The following is a 27,856-nucleotide window of genomic DNA, read 5'->3' as shown; positions in this document are numbered from 1 at the left end:
GGGGTGGGGGGGGGGGGGGCGGGGGTCTGCATGAGCATGTTGGTCTGTAGAAGTCAATTTATCAGACCACACCCTTCAACCAAAAGAGATTGAAGTTCTTAGCAGGGGTCTCAATTTCTGCCCCACCACCAAAATGGGCCCTCTGCATCTTGCAGCAGACATGGAGGAATTCAGATGAATGAGACTCTGGGAATTCTTTCAAGATGCCAGCAGTGATCGCAATGAGCCCACCAATGAACCAGAACAGTCATCAAAGGGATCTGTAGAGGGGCGACTAAAGGAGGAGTCAAATTGGACCCCACCACAGGGCCTTTCCCCTGGGCTTGACATGTATGCTCAAGCTGTCAGGAATTATATAAATGCCAGATTCATCAACCGCAACCACAAGATAGAGTAGAACATCACCCAGTCACAACGCAATGCCATCCAGGCTCTCAAAACCATTCACAACATTGTCATCAAACCAGCAGATAAAGGGGGAGCCATCATTAATCAGAATAGAACAGATTACTGCAAAGAAGTGCACCGACAACTGAACAACCAGGAACACTACAGGAACTACCGGCCGATTCGACCAAACAGCACACCCATGAACTAAACACATTGATCAGTACTTTGGATCCAGTCCTTCAGAGTTCTCTGGACGCCCTCATCCCACATACTTCTCGTGTAGGCAACTTCTACTGCCTTTCGAAGATATGCAAAGCCAACACATCAGGACACCACATCGCATCAAACAGTGGGACGCTGTGTGAGAACCTCTCTGGCTATGTCAAGGCCTATTAATTTATAAAATAGTGATGGAAAAGGATAGACCAGATCTAAAGGTTGAAGTTCTAAATTGGAGAAAGGCCAATTTTGATGGTATTAGGCAAGAACTTTCGAAAGCTGATTGGAGGCAGATGTTCGCCTGAAAATAGGAAGCCTTCAGAAATGAGCTAACAAGAATCCAGAGAAAGTATATTCCTATCAGGGTGAAAGGGAAGGCTGGTAGGTATAGGGAATGCTGGATGACTAAAGAAATTGAGGGTTTGGTTAAGAAAAAAGGAAGCATATGTCAAGTATAGACAGGACAGATCAAGTGAATCCTTAGAAGAGTATAAAGGAAGTAGGAGTATACTTAAGAGGGAAATCAGGAGGGCAAAAAGGGGACATGAGGTAGCTTTGGCAAATAGAATTAAGGAGAATCCAAAGGGTTTTTACAAATACATTAAGGACAAAAGGGTACCTAGGGAGAGAATAGGGCCCCTCAAAGATCAGCAAGGCGGCCTTTGTGTGGAGCCACAGAAAATAGGGGAGATACTAAATGAATATTTTGCATCAGTATTTACTGTGGAAAAGGATATGGAAGATATAGACTGTAGGGAAATAGACAGTGACATCTTGCAAAATGTCCAGATTACAGAGGAGGAAGTGCTGGATGTCTTGAAACGGTTAAAGGTGGATAAATCCCCAGGACCTGATCAGGTGTACCCGGGAACTCTGTGGGAAGCTAGAGAAGTGATTACTGAGATATTTGTAACATCGATAGTCACAGGTGAGGTGCCGGAAGAATGGAGGTGGGCAAACGTGGTGCTACTGTTTAAGAAGGGCAGTAAAGACAAGCCAGGGGACTATAGACCGGTGGTGGGCAAGTTGTTGGAGGGAATCCTGAGGGACAGGATGTACATGTATTTGGAAAGGCAAGGACTGATACAGGATAGTGAACATGGCTTTGTGCGTGGGAAATCATGTCTCACAAACTTGATTGAGTTTTTTGAAGAAGTAACAAAGAAGAGTGATGAGGGCAGAGCAGTAGATATGAACTATATGGACTTCAGTAAGGCGTTCGACAAGGTTCCCCATGGGAGACTGATTAGCATGGTTAGATCTCATGGAATACAGGGAAAACTAGCCATTTGGATACAGAACTGGCTCAAAGGTAGAAACCAGAGGGTGGTGGTGGAGGGTTGTTTTTCAGACTGGAGGCTTGTGACCAGTGGAGTGACACAAGGATCTGTGCTGGGCCCTCTACTTTTTGTCATCTACATAAATGATTTGGATGAGAGCATAAGAGGTACAGTTAGTAAGTTTGCAGATGACACCAAAATTGGAGGTGTAATGGACAGTGAAGAGGGTTACCTCAGATTACAACAGGATCTGGACCAGATGGGCCAATGGACTGAGAAGTGGCAGATGGAGTTTAATTCAGATAAATGCGAGGTGCTGCATTTTGGGAAAGCAAATCTTAGCAGGACTTATACACTTAATGGTGAGATCCCAGGGAGTATTGCTAAACAAAGAGACCTTGGAGTGCAGGTTCATAGCTCCTTGAAAGTGGAGTCGCAGGTAGATAAGGATAGTGAAGGCGGCGTTTGGTATGCTTTCCTTTATTGGTCAGAGTATTGAGTACAGGAGTTGGGAGGTCATGTTGCGGCTGTACAGGACATTGGTTTGGCCACTGTTGGAATATTGCATGCAATTCTGGTCTCCTTCCTATCGGAAAGATGTTGTGAAACTTGAAAGGGTTCAAAAAAGATTCACAAGGATGTTGCCAGGGTTGGAGGATCTGAGCTACAGGGAGAGGCTGAATAGGCTGGTGCTGTATTCCCTGGCTGGGGCTGGATGTTGGAGGCTGAGGGGAGACCTTTTAGAGGTTTACAAAATTATGAGGGGCATGGATAGGATAAATAGACAAAGTCTTTTCCCTGGGGTTGGGGAGTCCAGAACTAGAGGGCATAGGTTTAGGGTGAGAGGGGAAAGATATAAAAGAGACCCAAGGGGCAACTTTTTCACGCAGAGGGTGGTACGTGTATGGAATGAGCTACCAGAGGATGTGGTGGAAGCTGGTACAATTGCAACATTTAAGAGGCATTTGGATGTGTATATGAATAGGAAGGGTTTGGAGGGATATGGGCCGGGTGCTGGCAGGTGGGACTAGATTGGGTTGGGATATCTGGTCAGCATGGATGGATTGGACCGAAGGGTCTGTTTCCATGCTGTACATCTCTATAACTCTATGACTCTATCTTGAAACCCATTGTACGGGGACCCGCAGCTTCGGTCGCGACACGACAAATTTCTTACATAAACTCAGCACCCACGGACCAGTCGAATAGAGAACATTCCTCGTCCGAATGGGCGTTTCAGCAATCTACACCAATATCCCCCACAACGATGGCGTCACGGCAACAGCTTTCATACTCAGCACCAACTGCCAATCTCCAAGCGCCATCCTACTACTTATCTGCTTTATGTTCAATCACTTTTTCACCTTTGACAACCAGTTCTTCATCCAGACACACGGAACAGCCATTGGGACCAAGTTTGCACCCCAATGTGCCAACATTTTCATGCACAGCTTTGAACAAGACTTTTCTTCTATGCAGGACCACCAACCAAGAGTACACACCAGGTACATTGATAACATTTTCTTCCTCCGGACCCATGGCGAGGAGTCATTGAAACAACTACACAGTGATATCAACGAGTTTCATCTCACCACCACACTCACCATGGACTACTTTTTAGTGTCTGTCTCATTCTTGGACACATGCATCTCTATCAAGGATGGGCACCTCAGCACCTCATTCTACCGCAAACCCATGGATAACCTCATGATGCTACACTTGTCCAGCTTCCACCTGAAACATATTAAAGCAGCCACCCCCTATGGACAAGCTCTATGCATAAACATGATCTGTTCAGATGAGGAGGAATGTGACAGGCACTTGGAAGTACTCAAGGTTGCCCTCATAAAAATGGGGTACAATGCTCAACTCATCAACCACCAGTTCTGACGTGGCACTGTGAGAAACCGTAATGACCTCCTCAGAAGACCGACACGAGCTGCAACCGACAGGTAACCCTTTGTTGTCCAATACTTCCCAGAAGCCAAAAAACTACTGCATGTTCTTCACAGCCTACAAATCATTATTGATGAGGATGAGCATTTCGCCAAGACATTCCTCAGGCCTCCACTTCTCGCCTTTAAACATTCACCAAACTTCAAACTTATTAAACTGCCCAGCTATCAGGACAACACCATACAACCCTGTCACGGTAGATGCTGCAAGATGTATCAGAGTATCGACACAGATACCACCCTTACACATGGGGACACCACCCATCATGTTATGTCGCATGTACTCATGTGACTTGTCCAACATTATCTATCTCATACGCTGCAGGCAAGGATGCCCTGAGGCATGGTACATTGGCGAGACCAAGCAGACGCTATGGCAATGGAAGAATGGACACAACACCACAATCACCAGCCAGGAGTGTTCCCTCCCAATTGGAGAGCACAACAGTGAACTTGGGACATTCGACTTCGGACCTTCAGGTGACTATACTCCAAGGCGGACTTCGGGACAGGCAACAATGCAAAGTGGCCAAGCAGAGGCTAATAGCCAAGTTTGGTACCTATGAGGATGGCCTCAACTAGGAACATGGGTTCAGGTCACATTACAGGCGACCCCACTGCACTGCACACACACGACGCACACACTCTTATAGACCCATACACTCACGCAGACTCTCTTTCATACGCTCACACACAAACTCTCACAGACACTTCACACCCTCCCCCCCCAAACACACACACACACACACACAGTTTGTGGGGTGAATTTGTACTTGCAGAATTACATTTTATTTTGCTCAAAAACTGAATGAAAAAATCTAAGATTCCGTTAATCCTTTTTTTAGAAACAGAATCAGTCCGAACATTGGGGCACAGACAGTCTCACACAGGGCACCTCACACCTTCAATGCATTATCTGAGCTGACATGGCACCTATTGTTAAAATTCACTTGAGAATGTAACTTCGAAAATGTTCTGGAAATTACAAATTAAAGAACTGAAACCAACATGGTCATTCTAACAGATGAGAGACTTAAAACAATCCAGATCATTTTCAATAAATAATTTCAGTTGCATCACACTGTAAACTTTTGCCATAAATTATTTATCTCATGATCGAAGGGGGAGATGGCATGGGGCAGGGTAATACTAGGCACATGGACACACAAGATGGCCACTGAGCCATCAGTTGGCCAACTTAACACACAAGATGGCCACCGGATCACAATATGGAAAGAGATAGCAGAGCAGATATAGACACTGCCTGGGGCCACCAGAATGCCAGCACAATGCACTCACAACCCAGTTGATTAGTTTAAGGCAGGTGGGGTAGAGAATACACATGAGTAACGAACATTGCCCGCCAAAGTGTCTGGGGCCAGCCAACACTTATTACAGAAATGCTAACAGCTTGATACAGACTCAATATGAAATGCTAATAACCAGGGCTGCACTAATCATCCTTCTCAGGAAGAGCGATTAGTGCCCATTACTACAGCAATGGATTTCCGTGCCGACATTGAAACTGACAATGACCACGTGGAAATTAACAAAGGCTGCGCTGGAACTGACAAAGACTGTATCAAAACTATCAATGATTCTGCAATGACTGCCATAAACAAACCATGTTACAAAGACAATAATCTCATCACTGACCTACTGTATCACAAGATATATAAATGTTTCTTGACATGTGCTCTGGGTCGAGAGAAGACTCGCAGCTGACCACTGTTGCTGTCTCTCTCGTTCCCCGGAGTTCGGGTATTTCCTTGTGCAATAAACTCTGTCATTGAACCCTGATTCTGACTCCGAGACTGGTGTTTTTCCCAACAACAAATGGCGCAACGAGTAGGGGGTCTTATTACTGGTGCCTGGTCAAAGACCATGATCGGGGCCAGGTTAAGAACCAATTTGTAACTGCAAATGGGAAGCGTCAGACCGGACCAAGGACACAGTTTTAAGGGTATACCGATTGTAATGTCTAATTTGCTACAGTAATGAGTTAAATTTTAAGTGCATGTCTGTGGAGAATAACTGCATTTTCTGCTGTAAGAATCTGCTGCTTGTGCTGGAACAGCCAAAGGACAAGGTAGTGCCTTGTATCAAAAGCCCCGCCCTAAACCGGTTATTAAGTGTGGTAGCTGGGAGGGGAAGCAGTCCCACCGGTCGAGAGCACACCGAGCTAGAGGTAGGTTTCTGAGCCTATCGGGAAGCGTTGGGTCAGTAGAGGTAGCCGGGAGGGTAAAAAGCCCCACCGGTAGAGAGCACATGCTAATGAACCAGCATTCCCAGTCGACCGGTAGGTACCGACTAGTAGTGGCGTCCAGGAGAGTAGAGAAGTCCCACCGGTAGAGGGCATACCTTGCTCGGAGGTTGTTACAGCTGTACGGATGGTGCTGGGACAGTATTGTTGACCTAGACAAGTGGGCTAACGGGATGTAGGATGCAGGATGCAGAAGCTCCCGCAACAAAGACAAGACCTGACAAAGCAGCTTACCGGAATGGAGACGAGAATAGAATGAAATGATCCTGCCACAACTGTGGCTGGCAGGGACAATTTGCTAGAGAGTGTAGGGTCCCATGAGCAGGAGATAGACCAGGGAAAAATGTAAGATACTGCATCCACTGCGAAAGAATAGGACATACAGAAGCAGTGTGCTGGGAATGTATGGGGCACCCGCAAGCACCACCTGGACCACCACAGAACTGCAGGAGTCCAGAGGACAGCAGAGCTGACAACCAGCTGGCCCCATTCAGGAGGGTAAGGGACAGGGGAGACTTTATGTACCCACAGTAATAGGAGGGGAAAAAAAAGTGAAATGCTAGTGGATACAAGAGCGGCTCTATCCATCACAAACCTACCCTTAACCCACACAAACAATATGATTCACTTAACTGGGGTAGGAGGGGATAAAACACCAGCTTATCTAAGCACAACTACCCTCGTAGAAATAAACAACATATATATCCCCATTAGATTCTATGTATGTCAAAATAACGAGGGCACCATAATGGGATATGATCTCATGAAAGAATGTAATGTTCTAATTGATTGTGCAAAAGGAAAATCCTGACCCAGACAGGATGGTTGGAAGACTGAGATTGGGAAACTTACAAGTCACTATTAAACTATTAAAGTGGCTACCGTCATGAGTAGGGACTGGAACCTCGAAAATGGGGGATTCGGAGCCATCTGCGCCTCCGTCCCTGGAGCCTGGGCAGAAGCAAAGTTAGATACAGGTTCCCGGACCGCAGCATAAGCCCCACCGGCAATACCCAAAAAAACCCGAAGCAGAACAAGCAGTTGTGAAGATAGCACAAGGACTAGTGAAACAGGGAACCCTGGAAGAAATTGCAAGTACAACTAAATCCCCAACATGGACAGTAATAAAGCTTGACGGGAGCTACAGGCTCAGCATTGATTAGACAGGACTAAATAAGGTCACCACCAAATTGCAGCAGACGCCCCCCCCCCCGCCCCCCCTCCCCACCACCACCACCACCATTTTAAACAGCTTGGCCCCCGAGCACAAGAAAAAACAGCTGTAATGTTTTAGACATAGCCGACGGCTTCTGGTCTATTGCGTTACACCCAGAGTCCCAGAACAAATTCACTTTTACAGTAAGAGGCAGACAGTACACGTGGACTTGCCTGCCACAAGGATTCCACAACAGTTCCACAAGGCCCATGGTGTAGTACCCTACGGGCCTTCTCCTGCTAACATGGTCTTGGGTGACCACTGCAGAGTAAAATCCTCCTGCATTATTACAGTGGATGTGAAAGTCCTTGCTGGGATCTGGCAGCCCTAGCCTGCGGGTCGATATGAGCCGAGTTTTAAGCTGACTCTATGCCTCCTCCTGTTCTTGCTCCCAGGTTACAGGTTCCAAGGCAGACTTGCCTTCTTTGATTAGTCTCTGAATCAGATCAGCCAATTTTGCAAACTCTGGTTTAAAGTTTGACTGTAGTTGAATGGCCCGTGACCTTTCTAACTCCCCTGACAGTGGCAGGTCGTGGCATCAGTTGGATTGCCTTCTTGAGTTCGCTGGGCATTTCTTTGAGTCCCTACGATATGAGGTGTCCGAGGTATAGGCCTTATGTTGTGCCAAGCTGCGCCTTTGTGGGGCTGACTTTTAACCTTGTGGTTGTCAATTCCTGCAATACTAGCCCTAAAGGTTCCTGATGTCCTGACTCGGACTCTGAGGAATTAGGATATCATTTACATATTGGAGGGCAATGCTACCCTCTGGTAAATATATTTTTTTTAGGATGTCACGCTTCAATTTGTGATATTGCGGTCATAGTTTGACTAGTGACTTGTATAGTTTTAGTAATATCTCTCTTTTTTATACTCCATTCCCTTTGAAAAAAATAATTTCACTTGTCCTTCCAATTATCCACTGAATTTCAATGCTAGCTTTGTGATTCATTCACTTGGACCCCTGCACCATTGTACTGCACCTAATGGGATCTTTGTCTATTTAAATAATGTGCAACACTTGTATTCCTCACATTTTTCCTTATTTTTCTTCCACCTGCCAAGTTTTTGCCATTCATTTTAACTCTCTATATCCTTCTGCAGGCACCATCACCCTCACTATTTGCCATCTGCGTATATCTGCAAACTTGGTGATAGTTCATTAATTTCCATAGTCCAAGTCATACATACAGAGTAAACAACTGTGACCACAGACCCAGTGCAAAACCAGGATTAAGATACTAGATAGCAGACCAGAGTGTCTAAATAAGTCTGTAAACAATCATGCAATCTGGTACCAAAATTTCTAGAGGTGATGGCAGGATACATGTTGAAAAATATAAATGGCATTCATTGTTTTGAAAAATTCTCCATTAAATTACATCCATCACTTTAAAATTTACATGATTACCAATACTAATTACTGCAACTAGAGAGTTTGATACTAATTTCAAGTTTCACGTTATTTCCTAAAACATTGCTGATGTGTTAGTAAACTCACCTGAAACTGTGGCACTGGAGGCAACTGTGGTGATATTAATTTTTTCTTCTTCTCATCTGCCTTTTCAGAATCTGGCTTCTTTGCTGAGAACAAACATGAGATAAGCACATTTAAATAACTGCAGCTCTTCAAAATATTGAGCATCAGTTAATGCTCTACAGAAATTTACCTATCAAATTAAAATTGTTCTTGTAATTATAATGAGAAGTTCACTAAGAAAAATGTTTCACAGGCATTATGTATTTTGACTTTATACAGATGGTCATGTATTCTCCATTGATTTCATGCTGAAAGTAAAACTTAACTGTCAAGGTACAAACATGGTCTCATCTTGTCATAAACACATGATGCTTTTGATCATTTATTTCCAAATACCACAGTTAAGATTAAAAATATATTTGATGAATAGAGCACCATGGTTTACTGGGTTGCCATTTAGTGACATTCAAATACCAATGTACATTCAATTATTTCCACTGGGCTCTTCAGAAATCGAACATCCCGTGCCTCACTAAAGGGACAGCAGAAACGAAGGATAGAAAAACCTTGAAGAAGAGCTGTGCAACAGTAATGATGCTGAATGAACTTGGTATGGCAGAGGTACGCACTCAGTGCCATCTTTATTTGTCTAATTCTGAGCTAACTGTTTTAAGATTTTTCAATTCATTAGGATAAAGTGGGGAAGGGATGAAATTACATGCTATGAGTGCACAATTGGCATTTGCTTTATTTCCAATAGTCCAGTCTTCAATAAGGGAACAAACTTGGAAGATGAACTTGCCAAAGCATTAGGCGAACATGAGGACTGCAGATTAGAGTCAAGAGTGTGGTACTAGAAAAGCACAGCAAGTCAGACAGCAAATGAGGAGCAGGAGAGTTGACATTTTGAGCAAAACTGAAAATGTGTTGCTGGAAAAGCGCAGCAGGTCAGGCAGCATCCAAGGAGCAGGAGAATCGACGTTTCAGGCATAAGCTCTTCTTCTGGAATGAGGAAAGTGTGTCCAGCAGGCTAAGATAAAAGGTAGGGATGAGGAACTTGGAGGAAGGGCGTTGGAAATGCGATAGGTGGAAGGAGGTCAAGGTGAGGGTGATAGGCCGGAGTGGGGTGGGGCGGAGAGGTCAGGAAGAAGATTGCAGGTTAGGAAGGCGGTGCTGAGTTCGAGGGATTTGGCTGAGACAAGGTGGGGGGAGGGGAAATGTGGAAACTGGAGAAATCTGAGTTCATCCCTTGTGGTTGGAGGGTTCCTAGGCGGAAGATGAGGCGCTCTTCCTCCAACCGTCGTGTTGCTATGGTCTGGCGATGGAGGAGTCCAAGGACCTGCATGTCCTTGGTGGAGTGGGAGGGGGAGTTGAAGTGTTGAGCCACGAGGTGGTTGGGTCAGTTGGTCCAGGTGTCCCAGAGGTGTTCTCTGAAACGTTCTGCAAGTAGGCGGCCTATCTCCCCAATATAGAGGAGGCCACATCGGGTGCAGTGGATGCAATAAATGATGTGTGTGGAGGTGCAGGTGAATTTGTGGCGGATATGGAAGTATCCTGTTCCTTGGATGCTGCCTGACCTGCTGTGCTTTTCCAGCAACACATTTTCAGCTCTGATCTCCAGCATCTGCAGTCCACACTTTCTCCTCGAAGATTTTGGGCAAAAGCCTTTGATCAGGAATGAGGCCACGAGCCAAGTGGGTAGTGAGATAAATGGGAGGGTGGAGCTCGGGGGAAGGTAGCTGAGAGTGCGATAGGTAGATAACGGTGGGGGTAATGTGATAGGTGACAGGGGAGGGTGGAGCGGATAGGTGGGAAGGAAGATCGACAGGTAGGACAGATCATAAGGACAGTGTCAAGTAGAAAGGTTGGATATAGGAATAAGGTGGGGGGGGGGAGAAAATGAGGAAACTTATGAAATCCATATTGATGCCATGGGGTTGGAGGCTCCCGAGGCTGAAGATGAGAAGTAATTCCTCCAGATGTCGGGTTGTGAGGAGTGGCGATGGAGGCAACCCAGGACCTGCATGTCCTTGGCGGAGTGGAAGGGGGAATTGAACTGTTCAGCCACAGGACAGTGGGGTTGGTTGGTTGGTTGGTTCTCTGAAGCACTCTGCAAGTAGGCTTCCTGTCTTCCCAATGTAGAAAAGACTGCATCAGGAGCAATGGATATAGTAAACGATGTGTGTGAAAGTGCAGGTGAAACTCTGATGGATGTGGAAGACTCTTTGGGGCACTGGAGGTGTGGGTGCATGCTTTGCAATTCCTGTGGTGGCAGAGGAAGGTGCCAGGTGGGGAGGGTGGGTTGGTGGGAGGGTGGAGCTGACGAGGGACTCGCGGAGAGAACAGTCTTTATGAAAAGCAGATAGGGGTGCGTAGGGAAATATTTCTCTGGTGGCAGGTTATAGATGGTGGAAATGGCAAAGGATGATGCGGTGTATATGGAGGTTGGTGGTGTGGAAAGTGAGGACCAGGAGGTTCGGTCCATGTTGCAATTGGAGGAGTAGGGTTCGAGGGCGGAGGTGCGGGAAATGGATGAGATGAGCTGGATGACATGGGAGGGGAAACTGCTGTCTTTAAAGGAGGTGGCCATCTGGTATGTTCTATGGTGGAACTGGTGCAGGAATTGAGAATAAGGGATAGCATTTTTACAGGAGGCAGGGTCAAAGGAGGTGTAATCCAGGTAGCTGTGAGTTTGTAGAAGATGTCAGTGTTGGGTCGGTCACTGTTGGAGATGGTCCAGGTGAATTCAAGGTCAGCATGGAGCGGGTTGGTGAAATCGATGAGCTGTTCAACTTCCTCGTGGTGGCACCAATGCAGAGAAAAAAAGTGGGGAATGGTGCTGGTGTAATTACACAAGATGGACTGTTGCACATAACCGACAAAAAGTCAGGCATAGCTGGGTCCCATGCGGGTGCCTGTAGCTGTCCCTTTCGCCTGGAGGAAGTGGAGAATTCAAAGGAGAAATTATCGAGGGTGAGGACCAGTTCAGCCAAAAGAATGCGTGTGTCACTTGAAGGGTACTGATGGGGATGTCAGAAGAGGAAGAAACGGACTGCTTGGAGGCCCTGGTCATGGCGTATGGAAGTAATTAGGGACTGGATGTCTTAGAAGAGGTGGAGGCAGTGGGTGGTGTCCCGAACATAGGTAGGGAGTTCCTGGACCAGTGGATAGGACAGTATCGAGCTATGTGGAGATTAGATCGATGGGGCAGGAGCAGGCCAAGATGATGGGTTGGTCGGGGTAGTCAGACTTGTGGATCTTGGGTCGGAGGCAGAATCGGGCAGTGCGGGGTTTCCAGAACCAAGAGCCTGGAAGCTGTGGGTAGGAGATCCCCTGAGGTGATGAGGTTGTGTATGGTCTGGGAAAGGATGGTTTGATGATGGGAGGTGAAGCCATGGTCAAGGGGGCAGTAGGAGGAGGTGTATACGAGTTGGCGCCTGGCTTCAGTGGTGTAGAGGTCAGTGCGCCAAACTACCACTACACTCCTCTTGTCTGCTGGTTTGATGGTGAGGTTCGGATTGGAGCCAAGGAAGTTGAGGGCTACACGTTGCGAGGGCGAGAGGTTGGAGTGGGGGAGGGGGACGGACAGTTTGAGGCAATCAACGTCCCAGCGGCAGGTGGAAATAAAGAGATCGAGGGCGGGTAGCAAACTGGCACGGGTGTCCTGGTGGATGGGGTGTGTTGGAGGTGGACGAAGGGATCCTTGGATGGTGGGCAGGAGTCTTGATAGAAAATGTAATCCGGAGGCGGCATAAGTGTTTGATGTCACAATGCGTGTTGAATTCATTGATCCAGGAGCAGAGGGGGATGAAAGTAAGGTCTTTGCTGATTACTGACTGTTCGTCCTCAGTGAGGGGGAGGACTGTGGAATAGTGAAAACTCGGCATGGCTGGGAGCTCGGACCTGGTATTGGGATGGAGCTGGGAGTGGGGGTGGAGACTGTAACTGGAGTGGGAGTAGTAGCAGAGGGACTGGGGGTGATGACAATTATGGAAGGGACGTTCACCCAGGGTGTGGATTGCGCTGTGGGATCTGCAGGGTGCGTGTCGTCAGCAATCTATCAGCGATGTTCAGGTCTGTGGCATCAATGAGGGTGGAAGTGGTTGTCAAAGCATTGGATAGTACTCTGGTATAATTCACACAAAAAACCTAGTTGCATCTTGAATATTCTAGCATTTCACATGGAAATTAGATAAGGAAAAATTTGTTAAAAAGACATTTTATCTAAACTTTTCATCTTCTCATCAAGACATTATTACCATAACATTAGTATTTTAATGAAAGTATAAAACAATTGCTCCCTTTACTTTGTTTTAAGTAGTTCATAGGATGTGCGTCTCATTGGCTATCGTAACTTTATTGCAAATCCCCTTATTGCGCTTGAGAAGGTGGTGATCCATTGTACTCTTTGGCATGCAACAATAGCCACAGAGCTGTTCAGGAATTTTAGGATTTGACCCAGTAACAGTGAAGGAACAGAAATACAGTTCTAACTCAGGATGGTATGGAGCTTGGAGGGGCAATTTGTTGGTTGTAGTTTTCACAAATACCTGCTGCGCTTGTCTTTGCAAGTTACAGGGAGTAGTTACAGGTTTGAAAGGTGCAGAAGGAGCCTTGATGAGTTACTGCAATGGATTTTATGGATGGCACACACCGCTGCACCTGTGCGTCAGTGGTAAAGGGAGTGAATGTTGAAGTTGGCCGATGGGGCACCAATCAAATATGCTTTGGAACTTTCGTGCTTGGAGTGCTGTTAGAGCTGCACTCATCCAGGGTGGGGTATTCCAACATTGATATTCTTGTAAATGCTCTGATAAGAACAAGACAGAGTTTTTACAAAATGTGTTATTTTTCAGTATTTATCGAATACTGTTTCACCAAATCTTAACAAAGAAAAATATTAAAGGCCATAAGAAAACAGTGGAGCCGGAGTTGTATTTGTGATGATTTAATCTGTGCAATGCCTAAGTTCAAGCATGTAACATCTACATTCAGTCTGGTTCTTGGTTGCAAATAGTCTAATCTGATATAGAAGAGAGATTGTTAGAATAGTCTGTTGTCTGCAAGATCTGGAGGAGTTCCACACAGTAAAAGCAGATCAAGACTTTGGGCAACTCTAGGTCAGCAGTATGTCCCAAGGATTTATTGTGCCAATACAGCATTGAACATTTTGCACTCATTCAGGAAAAGCCAGTGCTCAATCACAAAATAGATGACTTTCACAACTGTGCCTATTTTTCTATGCTTGTTCTAAGTTGCCCACCATAGACAAATGTATTTTGCTTAAGATGTCAATTTGGCAAACAAAATATTCTTGTGGTTCCTGAATATATTGTGTCAAAAGGCTGCCAGATTTGCCCAGTTTTTCTCTTGGAGAGAATTCCAATTTTGCCTCTACATGTTGGCAGTGATTTGTTTCTGTTGGTTTTATTTGCATCCCAACATAGTCATCTCGAGTAGAGTGCTCAACCTTTAGGGATAGGATTCCAGGACAGAGCATTCTCGTCTTTGATCTAAATTTTATTTCAACTTATTGGTCCATCATTTGTGAATCTTGTGTGTGCAAAAGTTTGAAAGGTTTGCTTACAAGTGAATATATCCAAAACAGATCACCAATCTATGCTAGAATCAGCAACTTGTTACATTTAAGTCACTGGAACATTTATTTACTTTTAAATGCAGCTTGAGGTTTTATTAAGCTTACACATAAAGCTCATATACACTACTGTTTGATAGCCCCATTTTAATAATGCATGCCAGTACTACCATACATAGAACCATAGAAATTACACAGCATGGAAGGTGTCCTTATCATCACCCTGTCCATGACAAAGATAAACAGTTGCCCTTGCTAATTTCATTTTTCTGCACAGGTCCAACACCCCTGGAGTATATATATCCAGGTACTTTTTGAAGGTTTAGAGTCTCTGCCACCATCACCAATTCAGGTAGCGAATTCTGGACACCCAGCACCTCCCACGTAAAAAAAAAACAATTTTCCTCATGTCCCCTCTGTTCCTTCTAACACTTAGCTTGAACCTAAAACTCCTAGTTTTTGAGTTCTCTGCAAAAGAAAATCGGTTCCCCTGTCTACGCTATCTCTACCCCACACAATTTGGTATACCTCAATAATGTCACCCCTCAGACTTTTGTTTCAAGGAAAACAACCCCAACCTTTCCAAACTCTCCTCATAGCGACAATTCTCCAGCCCTGGCTTCATTATAGTAAATCTGCTTAGCAATCTGTCCACAGCAATTACGTCCTTTCTGAAACATGATGACCAGAAATGCACAGTGTCTTCTACATCCCAGTGATTAGTTATTCCTTTACATGTAGCTTCTTGATGAGGCCAGTCTGACACACACTCTCCAGATTCATTGTGGGATCTTGTATCATTGACTTCAAAAATCTTAAAAATACACAACTCCAGATAGGATGATAATACTGGATTCAATTCTATGACCACCTCCAATAATAAAACTGAGGTCTAGTGTGCTAGGCTACCAGTGGGTGTCACAAAGCTAGCCCTGTTTTTTTCCTAAAAGCTGTTCCTTGGCACAAGGATACTTTGTCCTTGATTTTTTTCAGAGGTTAATAAATCAGGCTGGGCTCCGATCAGACTGGTTTGGTACAGAGATGAAAAGGATTTTGAGAGGCCTTTTGTTAATATGTAAACAGATGGGATTTCAGGCCAAAGTGGTCATGTTTGAGAAGTGACCTGCAGAATGAAAGGGGAGTGGTCACCTCTCTAGCTGAGCAGTTTAGTTCAGTCCAGAACTGGTTGCAAGTTCAACAGTGAGCTGTATGGAAACTCTCTCTTCTGCCCTTCAAACTTCAACCTGTAAGTATTGGACCCTTTTCTGTACTGTGTTTTAAAGGGGGCTTGCTTATTGGGACCATTGTCTAAATTCGGAACAGCATACTTAACTCTAATTTGGATAGACTGAGTTCTATAGGCTTTCTTTGTTCTATTCTTAATGTTTCATTCTGTAATTTTGTGAATAAATGTTTTGTCTGTTTTAAACCTGGTAGTCAGCCTCGCTAACTTAATCCAGGTAACTTTCACTGTACACTTACCAAAACGAATTGCAAAATTATGGTGTGGGCTGCCTGCTTAAGAATATTTTGAGTGGTCTGGCCTAGTCCGTAACGGTAGGTTACATTAGATTACACGGTGTGGCACGGTGGCACGGCTGCCTCAGCACCAGAGACCCGGGTTCAATTCCCACCTCAGGCGACAGTCTGTGTGGAGTTTGCACATTCTCCCCGTGTCTGCGTGGGTTTCCTCTGGGTGCTCCGGTTTCCTCCCACAGTCCAAAGCTGTGCAGGTCAGGTGAATTGGCAATGCTAAATTACCCGTAGTGTTAGGTAAGGGGTAAATGTAGGGGTATGGGTGGGTTGTGCTTTGGCGGGGCTGTGTGGACTTGTTGGGCCGAAGGGCCTATTGCCACACTGTAAGTAATCTAATCTAATCTGTTACCAAAGTTTGTGGTAGAGAAGTGAACCGAGAGAAAAAAAAGCAACAGGACACCAAGTATAAAATATAGTTTATCGGTGATAACTTAATGGCCCAGATTGTCCTGCCAAAGCAATGCAGAGTTCAATAACAGTATTAAGTAAATTGTAGAGAAGAATGGAGATACATTACAAGTTATTTAACCATTTACAGTGCCTGCTATTAGCCTCTCAAAGCAACAGGCACGCATCCTCTACCTCCCACGAGTTTAAAGATGTTTCTGCACATGGCTATTTATTACCAATTAAGCTCTGCAAACAAGGTTAGGATTGTTACTTAGCAGTTCAAGTATTCATTAAATAAAAGTATCTTCCTAGAATATTAATAAACCTTTGCACTTGAAAGGGAATTACAAAATCTCAGTATCATTCTGAGATGAAGCTTTCATTTTGTTTTTTTAAAAAATATTTTTCCACTTTTCAACCACTTTCTCCTTCTGTACCACTATGATCAAGTGCCTTCTGCAGTAAAATTGTTAAGTCAAAAAGCCCATAATTAGTATCAAGTGGAATTTTCAAATAGTCTTGGAAGCCTTTTTTTAAACCCGATTTGCATGTAAAAATTGTGCTTAGAAAAATAAAAACAGTGGAGCAGTGCCCTTGTTCTTCAAATCGTTCACACTTCACAATGGCCTCACATTGTACAGTTAAACCATTGAAAAATATTAGGAGTTAGCATTGGAAAAAGTATTCTGGCCTTTTGTATCACATTCAAGGAGTCTGCCATGTTTGATTGACATGGTTTCTGTGCTTTTGAGCTGCAGTGCAAAATCCCATAGCATCGCCATGGTGTTTGCAGCTACAGCTAGATGATTAAGTAGATATTCATTGGGCTGTTTGGGTTCATCAGGGCATTAATCTTCCCTTTCTTTGAAGCTTAGATCAGGAATGCAGACAAACCGTGTCAATGAAAGTAAATGTACCAGAGGGGTTAACCAGATGACTTTGTTGATCTCGTGCTGCATGGCATAACTCTCTTCCAATTAGTAGGCGTAGCCAAAAGACAAAAATGCCTGAATTCAACTAATTCAGTGTTACCAATCTGTAACTCTGGCTTGTCAGAGTGCATCTTTCTCATAGATTTCCTATTCTGCTGCCAGGAATAGGTGGCAACTTAGCCACAACTGTAGTTTCGGTTTATCAAAATTTGACTCAAGATTTCACTTTTCTATTTCTCACAATCCATAAATTTCATTTATCAAAGTGATACATTTTAAAGTCAGCCAACAATAAAATGGTAACTGCTTCTGCCTTTTACACATCTCTGCCGAACAGAAGTTTGATTTGAATACCTATTAAATTGGGAATATACTGTCGTGCATCTTTTAAACTCTGGAAATAATAGTTATATTGAGGAATTTTCTTTATATCAACTGGTTAGGAAATCTACAAATAGCTCAGTACAAATAGTTTACATCAATACAACTATGGAAGGATACTTCAGATGCTGTTAGATCCAAAACATGTTTTAGCTTTCAGCAACAGCATAAGTGGTTGACTACAAAAAATATTCCATATTAAAACCAGTCCTGGTGTAAATATATCATTGAAGATCACATCACGTTAAGCTTCAATCAGACAAGAACTATTTACAATTGTGCACCACTATTTTTGTAGAGATCCACCATTATCTGTAAAACCATTTGGGCCACTTCTATATTAAGGTACATGTGCATTCTCTGACAAGGGGTGTCCAAAGTTTTGCTTAATTGGTCATAAAGCTGCATATTAGAGCTCCAAGGGCCATCTAAGTACTGATGGATGACAAAAGATCATTGTCCATCTTGCTTGTCTTCTAGCATCTTGGTAACAGCAGAATATATTAGGAACAATTAGAAAATAAAAGCATTAAAAGCAATTCATTTATATTCATAGTTAAAATAATTTAGGTAATTAAATCTTGCACAAGATCACCTTGCAGGGAAATAACACTCTCCAGCAACACCAACACTTCAGACCAGGTTTATCCAAATGTTCAAATGCTCTAAAATCAAACAAGTAAATTTATATTCTCAAAATATGGACTAGATTTTAAGAGATGGGCCACCTGGGCTTCATATATTGACTGTAACTCAAATACTGTAAAACGTTTGTGCAAATACAATTTCATTCCTGCAGTTGAAAGGCAGACAAGATACTTGCTGTAGATGGCTGCATGAAAATAAGCTGTAGACAACTTTCAATGGAAAATCTAAATTACTTGTGGCAGGATAAAACCATGCTGCAAATAGAATCAGTTCTGACATAACGCAATAGTTCCGTTCTCATGCAATCTCACGTTAAGAAAACCGTGCAATAGTTGCGCCATTTAAACTAAAGGGGCCAGATTCACATAGCCAATACAGGTAAGGAAAGCTTGAATTCTACAAATAATGGTCTACATTCTTAAATCGTTTTAAAGCCAATTTGCATAGACAAAACACATGTTGTAGCAGGACCGACTATACTTATTTTTGTCAAGTCTTCAGGTTTTCAGCTGGAGGTGTCTTCAAAATGGTGGCCACGTTCCTTTGGATAGGTTCACACATCACTATTGACAAGTTGGACCAAAGGTTCTGTTTCCATCTCTATGGATTCTTACTCCAATAAACTGTACCCATAACAACTAGCTCTTTCAAATATAAGCTGCAAAAGACCACTGTTCCCTTCAAAAATGCACAGCACCTTTTAGCTTTTTTGTTATAACTGTGCACATGCTAGTATGGGACAAGCCTGCAAAACACTTTGCAGATTGCTGCATTCCTGTGTACTCGTGCAGCATAGCAGGAGCATTGTTCGAGGCTCACCAACATTCAGTGATGGCACTTAAAATCAAAAGCAACATTTAGAAAACTCCCTCTGCCATCTCAGTGCATGAACATATTTTAACATTTTGCCCACGATTTTTAAAAAATTCATAAAGTACATTAATACCTTCTGGACTCTTGGAACCTCGTAGATTCATAAATTAATCCAAGCAGCACACTGGATCAGGTGTTAGAACTGCTGCCTCACAGCACCAGAGACGAAGATTTGATTCTCGGTGACTGGCTGTGTAGAGTTTCCGCCAGGAGCTCCAGCCAAAAATGTGTAGGTTCGACAGAAATAGCCAAGCAAAATAGTCCATGGGGTCCAGGGGTGTGCAGCTTAGGTGAATTAGCCATGGTAAATACAGGGTTACCGTGCTAGGGTTGGGAACTGGGTCAGGGTGGAATGCTCTTCGGAGGGTTGATGCAGATCCAATGGACACTGCAGGGATTGTATATGTGATTTGAAAGTCAAATTTCAAAGCAAGCTCAGTTCAATTCCAGGATAACAGCAATGGATTTGAAGGTTTTTTTTGAAAAGTTGTTAGTGATTTAGAAAGCATGGTGGCCATTAGCTTTTGACAAGGACTATTTGTTCTTTTGCACTCAATCATAGAGATGTACAGCAGGGTTCCTTTTATATCTTTCCCCTCTCACCCTAAACCTATGCCCTCTAGTTCTGGACTCCCCAACCCCAGAGATAGGACTGTCTATTTATCCTATCCATGCCCGTCATGATTTTATAAACCTCTAGAAGATCACCCCTCAGCCTCCGATGCTCCAGAGAAAACAGCCCGAGCTTATTCAAACTCTCCCTATAGCTCAAATCCTTCAACCCTGGCAACATCCTTGTAAATCCTTTCAAGTTTCACAACATCCTTCCAATAGGAAGGAGACCAGAACTGCATGCAATATTCTAAAAGTGGCCTAACCAATGTCCTGTACAGCCGCAACATGACCTCCCAACCCCCATACTCAGTTCTCTGACCAATAAAGGAAAGCATACCAAACATAATCTTCACTATCCTATCTACCTGTGACTTCAAAAGAGCTATGAACCTGCACTCCAAGGTCTCTTTGTTCAGCAATGCACTTTCAATTAAGGGTATAAGTCCTGCTAAGATTTGCTTTCCAAAAATGCAGCACCTTGCATTTATCTAAATTAAACTCCATCTGCCACACCTCAGCCCATTGGCCCATCTGATCAAGATGCTGTTGTTATTCAACGTAACCTTCTTTGTCGTCCAAAACACCTCCAATTTTGGTGTCATCTGCAAACTTACCAACTAAACCGCTTATGCTCACATCCAAATCATTTATAAAAATGACAAAAAGTAGCGGACCCAGCACTGTTCGTCATGACAGTCCACTGGTCACAGGCCTCCAGTCTGAAAAACAACCCTCCACCACCACCCTCTGGCTTCTACCTTTGAGCCAGTTCTGTATCCAAATGGCTAGTTCTCCCTGTATTCCATGAGATCTAACCTTGCTAAATCAGTCTCCCATGGGGAACCTTGTCGGATGCCTTACTGAAATCCATATAGATCACGTCTACCATTCTCCCCTCATCAATCCTCTTTGTTCCTTCTTCAAAAAACTCAATCAAGTTTGTGAGACATGATTTCCCATGCACAAAGCCATGTTGACTATCCCTTGCCTTTCCAAATACATGTAACATCCTGCCCCTCAAGATTCCAACAACTTGTCCACCACCAACGTCGGGCTCACTGGTCTATAGTCTATAGCTCATTGGCTTGACCTTACCACCCTTCTTAAACAGTGGCACCACGTTAGCCAGCCTCCAGTCTTCCGGTACCTCAACTGTGACTATCGATGATACAAATATCTCAGCAAGAAGCGCAATCACTTCCCTAGCTTCCCACAGGGTTCTAGAGTACTCCTATTCAGGTCCTGGGAATGTCCACTTTTATGCATTTCAAGACATCCAGCACTTCCTCCTCTGTAATATGGACATTTTTCAAGATGTCACTATCTATTTCTCTACATGCCCATGTCCTTTTCCACTGATGCAAAATACTCATTTAGTATCACCTCCATCTGCTGCAGCTCCACACAAAGGCCACTTTGCTGATCTTTGAGGGGCCCTATTCTCTCCCTAGTTACCCTTTTGTCCTTAATGTATTTGTAAAAAACCCTTTGGATTCTCCTTTGCTCTATTTGCCAAAGCTATCTCACGTCCGCCTTTTGTCCTCCTGATTTCCCTCTTAAGTATATTCCTACTTTCTTTATACTCTAAGGATTCACTCAATCTATCCTGTCTATACCTGACATACGCTTCCTTCTTTTTCTAAACCAAACCCTCAATTTCTTTAGTCATCCAGCATTCCCTATACCTACCAGCCTTTCCTTTCACCCTAACAGGAATATACTGTCTCTGGACTCTGGGTATCTCATTTCTGAAAGCATCCTATTTTCCAGCTGTCCCTTTACCTACGAATAGCTGCCCCCAATCAGCTTTTCAAAGTTCTTGCCTAATACAGTCAAAATTTCTCCAATTTAGAAATTCAACTTTTAGATCTGATCTATCCTTTTCCATCACTATTTTAAAACTAATAGAATTATGGTCTCTAGCTCCGAAGTGCTCTCCCACTGACACCTCACTCACTTGTCCTGCCTTATTTCCCAAGAGTAGGTCAGGTCGGTATATTCAAATACAGAATCTGAACATTTTCTTTTTAAAAGAAAATGTATTTTTAAAAATTCTCTTCATCTAAACCCTTAACACTATGGCAGTCGCAGTCTATGTTTGGGAAGTTAAAATCCCCCACCATAACCACCCTATTATTCTTATGGATAACTGAAATTTCCTTCCATATTTGTTTCTCAGTTTCTCTCTGACAATTTGGGGGTCTAGAATACAATCCCAATAAGGTGATCATCCCTTATTTCTCAGTTCCACCCAAATAACACCTGGATGTATTTCGCCGCAGTTGGGACAAGATTGATTTGGGATATCTGATTGGCATGGACAAGTTGGACCAACGGGTCTACTTCCATGTTGTACATCTCTATGACTCTATGAATATCCTCCCCTCAGTGCAGCTGTAATGCTATCCCTTATCAAAAATACCACTCCCCCTACTCTCTTGCCTCCCTTTCTGTCTTTCCCGTAGCATTTGTACCTTGGAACATTCAGCTGCCAGTCCTGTCCATGCCGAGCCACGTTTCTGTATTTGCTATGACATCCCAGTCCCACGTTCCTAACTGTGCCCAGAGTTCATCTGCCTTCCCTGTTAAGTTAACTTGCATTTATTTCAATGCAAGAGCGTATCAGTCATACCTTTTTCTCTGCTTTGTCCCTGCCTGCACTGACTATTTGACTCGTTTCTTTTCTCAATTGCACCAGTCTCAGATTGATGTATTGCATCACTGTCTTTCTGGGTCCTAACACTCCAGAGGTCCAATTGTTTTGGTGATTTCAAATTAAAATACTTCCAGTGTGGAAATTCTCATACTGCAGTGTAACCTTCCAACCCTACAACGTTTCAGTATCAATCCGAATTCAGTGGTGCCAAAATTGCAATTACAGTCAGCATAAGGAAACATCCTGCTTTCAAAAAGATGCAGAGACAGCCATTGCAAATTATGGACAGCCTTCAACATACCAAGAAGTCTGCAACTTAAGACAGTGGACACATGCAACAGTGAAAAGAAATAGTTGAAAATGGAGATTTTCTTACCAAGCATGCATAGCAGAGAAAACCCATCATCTCAAACTGAATGGTTGCAAAGCTCTGTCACTAAAGTAGAGGGATCTCTTTGCTGTTATGGAGGAGTAAATAGATAGCCATCTCACAAAAGCAAGGAACACCAGTCATGGGATGGGAATTCTCACAGCTGAAATTGAGCAGGGGTGCAGGAATCTTGACTGTGGGTTTGGGGCAAACAGGTGAAAAGAATGGTTTCCTCTTTTTCAGTCTTGTCCCTCCTCTTTGCCTGCTCTTATCAACAGCCATTTGAATGCAATCATAAATAAAGATTCTCAACTTCTCAGACTTTGTTCATTAAATACAATAACTTTTTCCAAACTGTCCAACATGAGTTAAATGTGGTCACAACAGCAAGTGGCCAAATCTCCAAGACTAAAAAATAAATGAATTGGCAATCTATATCACCAAGACATCAGATAAAGATCAGGTTGACTCCTACTCCATCCCCTATTACTTGAAGCATTAGCAGCTGCAGTCCTCAGAGACAAGGACTCCCATGCAGATGTTTGGAGGACTTTCATACCTCTAATTTGGCTGGGATCAGCTCAGTATTCTTGCCATTAAGCAATTTATCTTGTGCAGGTAGCTAAAAGAGCAGATTCCAAAATCAAGATAGCATTTCCTTGATCGAAATTGAATGGTTATTGCAAAGACATTGGCCATAATTCTTGAGCATCAGAGTCAACCAAGACGGCTGATTTGGAGAATGCTATTGATGTGGTACACATGGAATTCCAAAAGACATATGAAGTGCAACAAAAATAGTTTGGAGCAAAGTCATTATAAATGTCATTTATAACTTTCTCTTTCCTGAGAAAGCCTCACCATGCAAAAGGTCTTGAATACCTGCTCACCCATTGTTCCCCAAACATTCACATTTTTAAACAATAAAAATACAGTATTGAGATAACAAACATGTAGACGGTCTCCAAGATAGTAAACGATTGAAAAAGACCTTGGGATGGCAATAAACTGGAACTGGAACAGTAAATTAAATGACATCGCCCCCTGCTGGAAGGGCTCCAGAATCCACATTTTAAGGACCTTCAGCATCAGAATTAGTCAAAATAACAAGCAAGGATGACAAAATGAAATACAGTATGAAATACAACCAATTTGGAAATATTTGCTTCTTCTGTTTTACTGCTCAGCAATTAGTTTTTCAAAATCATGGACATTTTCAAATAAAAGGACCTCTTGAACAAGTCTCTTGGGTCTCCCCAGTTTAAAGGTTTCATTGTACCATAACATTTTTTTTTCAACATTGCATAGTCAACTCCCAAATATAAAGTACACAATTGTTGTCTAATATGGAACAAACTACAAATTCACTGACATTAGCATGGAGTAAGAAAATCTGTTTTCAACTTTAGCATAAAAAAGCATCAATAATGGCAATACTGTGTGATATGTTTGATTTAGTGATTCTGGTAGACCATTCCTCCTAATGTAACAGACAGTAAACAAGTCAGCACAATTTCACCGTGATTGAATATTTTCCTCCACAGCTAACTTAACCTCATCTCATCACAATAATACACACACTCATTTATGCTTTTGAGCTTGGGGCCTTATTCTCCCAATTTTCTCCTCCTTGACCTAAACACCATATCTCCATAAACTTTACATACTTTGGAATTCTACTGCTCGTGGCTTCTGCTGGAAAGCACCTACATTTAACAAAGCAACCTTGTGAATTACATCTCCGTTGCAACAATTTCAGGATCTTCACTCATTTTCAAATCCCAACTAGAGAATCTAACTTAAGCATACATTCTAACCTGAACTCCAGAATATGGTTTGCTTTGTTTGGATTCCACCAGAGATAATTACAGCTATTATAATATTGCAGTCTGGTAGATGCTCTTGAATATTTATACTTAGATTCCCTTTTTCCAAGTTCAAATACATCCTATTACTTCACCCTTCTTCAGTTAAATTATCACCTTAATAAATCCCACTGTTCTCTTCTCACTGTTAAGCTATCTCCACAATGCCACAAACAATTAAATTTGCATGTATAGCCAACAGATTTGGATGCTGTCATTTATTCAACAATACTGGTTAACCCAGTGGTTATTGATGTAGAGGTGCTGGTGTTGGACTGGGGTAAACAAAGTCAAAAATCACACGACACTGGGTTATAGTCCAACAGGTTTATTTGAAACCACAAGCTTTCGAAGCCACACTCTTTCGTCAGGCAGCTAGTGAGAAAGAACACATCGGACACAGAATTTATAAGTAAAATTTCAAAGGGTCAGACAACTTATGTGAATGTATTGAACAAACCTAGATGGCTATGAAGTCTTTAATCAGTTAGAATGAAGATGCAGGTTTCGATTGATTACCATGTAAATCTCAGATTTTCTTTCAAGTGACTGCCCCAAAATAACTTAAAGCTTTATCAGAATAAAGGTGACATCTCAGGTCAGACAATGCATTTTAGGTGTGAAGTCTGTTTGCATCTCAACTTGGAGTCAGACTGGTTTTATTTCCAAAGTAGGAATTTATAAAATTCTATATTGACTGACTGTCTACAGATTGCGTGCTTTTTGAACAAAACAGAATATATCATTATACTGATAAAACCTCAAGTTATTTTGGGGCAGTGACTTCAAAGAAATTCTGGGATTTACAAATTAATCAATAGAAACCTGCTTCTACATTCTAACTGATTAAAGACTTAATAGCCATTTAGATTTGCTGAATACACTCGCACAAGGTGTAAAACCCTTTGGTTTTTTTACTTATAAATTCTGTGTCCAATGTATTCTCACTCACTAGCTGCCTGAAGGAGCAGCGGGGCTCCAAAAGCTTTAAATAAAACTATTGGACGATAACCTGGTGTCCTGTGATTTTTGACTTTACCCAGTGGCTAATAACTTAGCTACTTGGGGGAATATGTTTCCAGCAGTTTATTTATAATCACTTCAGACTATCCACTTTGGTACTTAGTATAAGTTTTTTTACACACTTATCGTATTGAGCCAAAGCTAGCCTCTCTCTGTAGCTCAACTACAGAGTCACACAGCACAGAAACAGACCCCTCAGTCCAACTCATCCATGCTGACCAGGTTTCCCAAATTGAATTAGTCCCCGTTGCCTGCATTTGGCCCATATTCTTCTAAATCTGTCCACTCCATGTACCCATCCAGATACCATTTAAATGTTGTAATTGTATCAGCCTCCACCACTTCCTCTGGCAGCTCATTCCAGACATACCAGTCATCACCCTCTGAATGGAAATGCAGTCCCTTTTAAAACTTTTCCTTCTCACCTTAAACAATGCCGTCTAGCTTTGGACACCCCTACCCTGGGGAGAAAAGACCTTGGCTATTCACCTTATCTATGCTTCTCATGACTTTATAAAGATCTACAAGGTCATCCCTCAGCCTCTGACGCTCCAGAGAAAAAGTCCCAGCCTCTCAAACCCTCCAGTCTCATTAACATCTATGTCAATCTTTTCTGCACCTCTCCAGTTTACATTCAATTAAAAGTTTCCAATGTTCAAAACAACTGGTGATCTGGTAACAATAAATATTCCAGGCAAACACTTTGCTAGTCTATCATAATAAGGGAGAACTCCAGCTAAAGACTTCACTTTGCTTTGACCTAGTCCTTGAGTGTATTTGGAAAATCCAAGAAACAAAATTGTCAAGATCAAGTTAATACTGTACATAGTTTTCCTATGACATCTAGTGGAAAGACAGCACACTGCATAACGATAGGGAGATAGTTCTCCAGAGAGATGTCTGAACCCTGTCTAATTGATTCCCACCTTAAAGTATGTTTATCAATCACAATTTTGCTGTTTGATATTTTTCTAAAATGTAACCAGAACTTTTACCATATAGCTCATGGAATAAAGGGGAGTGTAGCCAGAGTGATAGGAAATTGGCTATGTGACAGGAAATGGTGGTTGACAGATCTTTTTTGGACTAGGAAAAGTTTGTAGGAGTCCCTCAGGGGTCAGTGTTGGGACCCCTCTCCTAGCCTTTTGCGTACGGTGAAGAAATTCAAAACCTGCAGCTGTGAAACTGCAAAGAATGTGAACTGAAGGGCAGAATTCTAAAAATCAGCAGTACAGATGCAGAGGAGCCAGGTGAGGTACAAACCATGAAGGTGGCAGGACAGTCTGAAAGTACAGTCTACAAACCATACAACACCTTCGGCTTTAGTAATAGGTGCACAGATCATTAGAAAAAAGCTGTGTTAAATCCGTATATAATACTAACTAAGCCTCAGATGAAATATTGTTACTACAGGAAAGATGTGAAGTCATGTGACAGAGGATAGAGGATATTCATGAAAATGATCCCAGGGATGAGAAACTCAACTTATGTAGATAGAATGGAAATTGTCTTCCTTGGAGAAAGGAGGAGATTTTATAGAGTATTCAAAAATCATGAGGGATATGGAGAGTGGAGAGGGATGTTGTAGAAGGATTGTTATCAAAAGGTTATAGATTTAAGGTAGTGACTGTTGTATTAATGTCAGCATGAGGAATAACTCATGCAAGTGGTGTCTGGAATGCATTGCTCAAGTATGTGAATGAGTAGAGATTAATCATGGCATTCAATAAGTGGAACTGGCCTGTGACCTGCAAAAGGAAGAAAGAGGTGGTGGTCAGGCAGCAACCCTTGTTAAATTACTCAAGCAGAGTGCTGGAAGAGACTCGACAGGCCCAGTGCTCTAACAATTTTGTGAATTGTCAAGGGGAGTACAGCCAAACTGAGTAAGTTACACAATAATTGTATCATTATAAGTGTAGAAACTGTCAAAACTAATAAGGCGACACTATTAATAAGGTGATGTGAGGGTATAGGATCCCCATTAGTAATCAAAAACACAATCAAGAAATAAAGTGCAGCAGACCCAAAATATAACAAAAATAATGAACAGGATGAAACAGCTTAATTATGATATGCTTTAAGCAAAGTACATTTCCAAACCTGAGTGGGTTAACGGGTATTCTAACAGACTTGCAGAAGATAAAACTAAGAAAGGATATATTTAGCATCAA

The 27,856-nt window shown here is 42.7% G+C and overlaps 1 protein-coding gene across 1 annotated transcript in view; it reads right to left on the bottom strand.

Annotated features, from left to right (window-relative positions):
* Window positions 1-27,856, bottom strand: part of LOC140487939 (uncharacterized bromodomain-containing protein 10-like) — a 99,916-nt gene that overhangs the window by 25,876 nt on the left and 46,184 nt on the right. The window contains exon 4 of the mRNA XM_072587389.1: window positions 8,822-8,904. Coding sequence (XP_072443490.1) covers window positions 8,822-8,904 — 83 coding nt within the window. The remainder of the gene's footprint in view (window positions 1-8,821; window positions 8,905-27,856) is intronic.

The sequence above is a fragment of the Chiloscyllium punctatum genome, chromosome 2, assembly GCF_047496795.1.
Source record: "Chiloscyllium punctatum isolate Juve2018m chromosome 2, sChiPun1.3, whole genome shotgun sequence".
NCBI classification, from domain to species: domain Eukaryota; kingdom Metazoa; phylum Chordata; class Chondrichthyes; order Orectolobiformes; family Hemiscylliidae; genus Chiloscyllium; species Chiloscyllium punctatum.
Note: the sequence above shows the minus strand (reverse complement) of the source record. Positions and strands in the feature narration are given on the sequence as shown.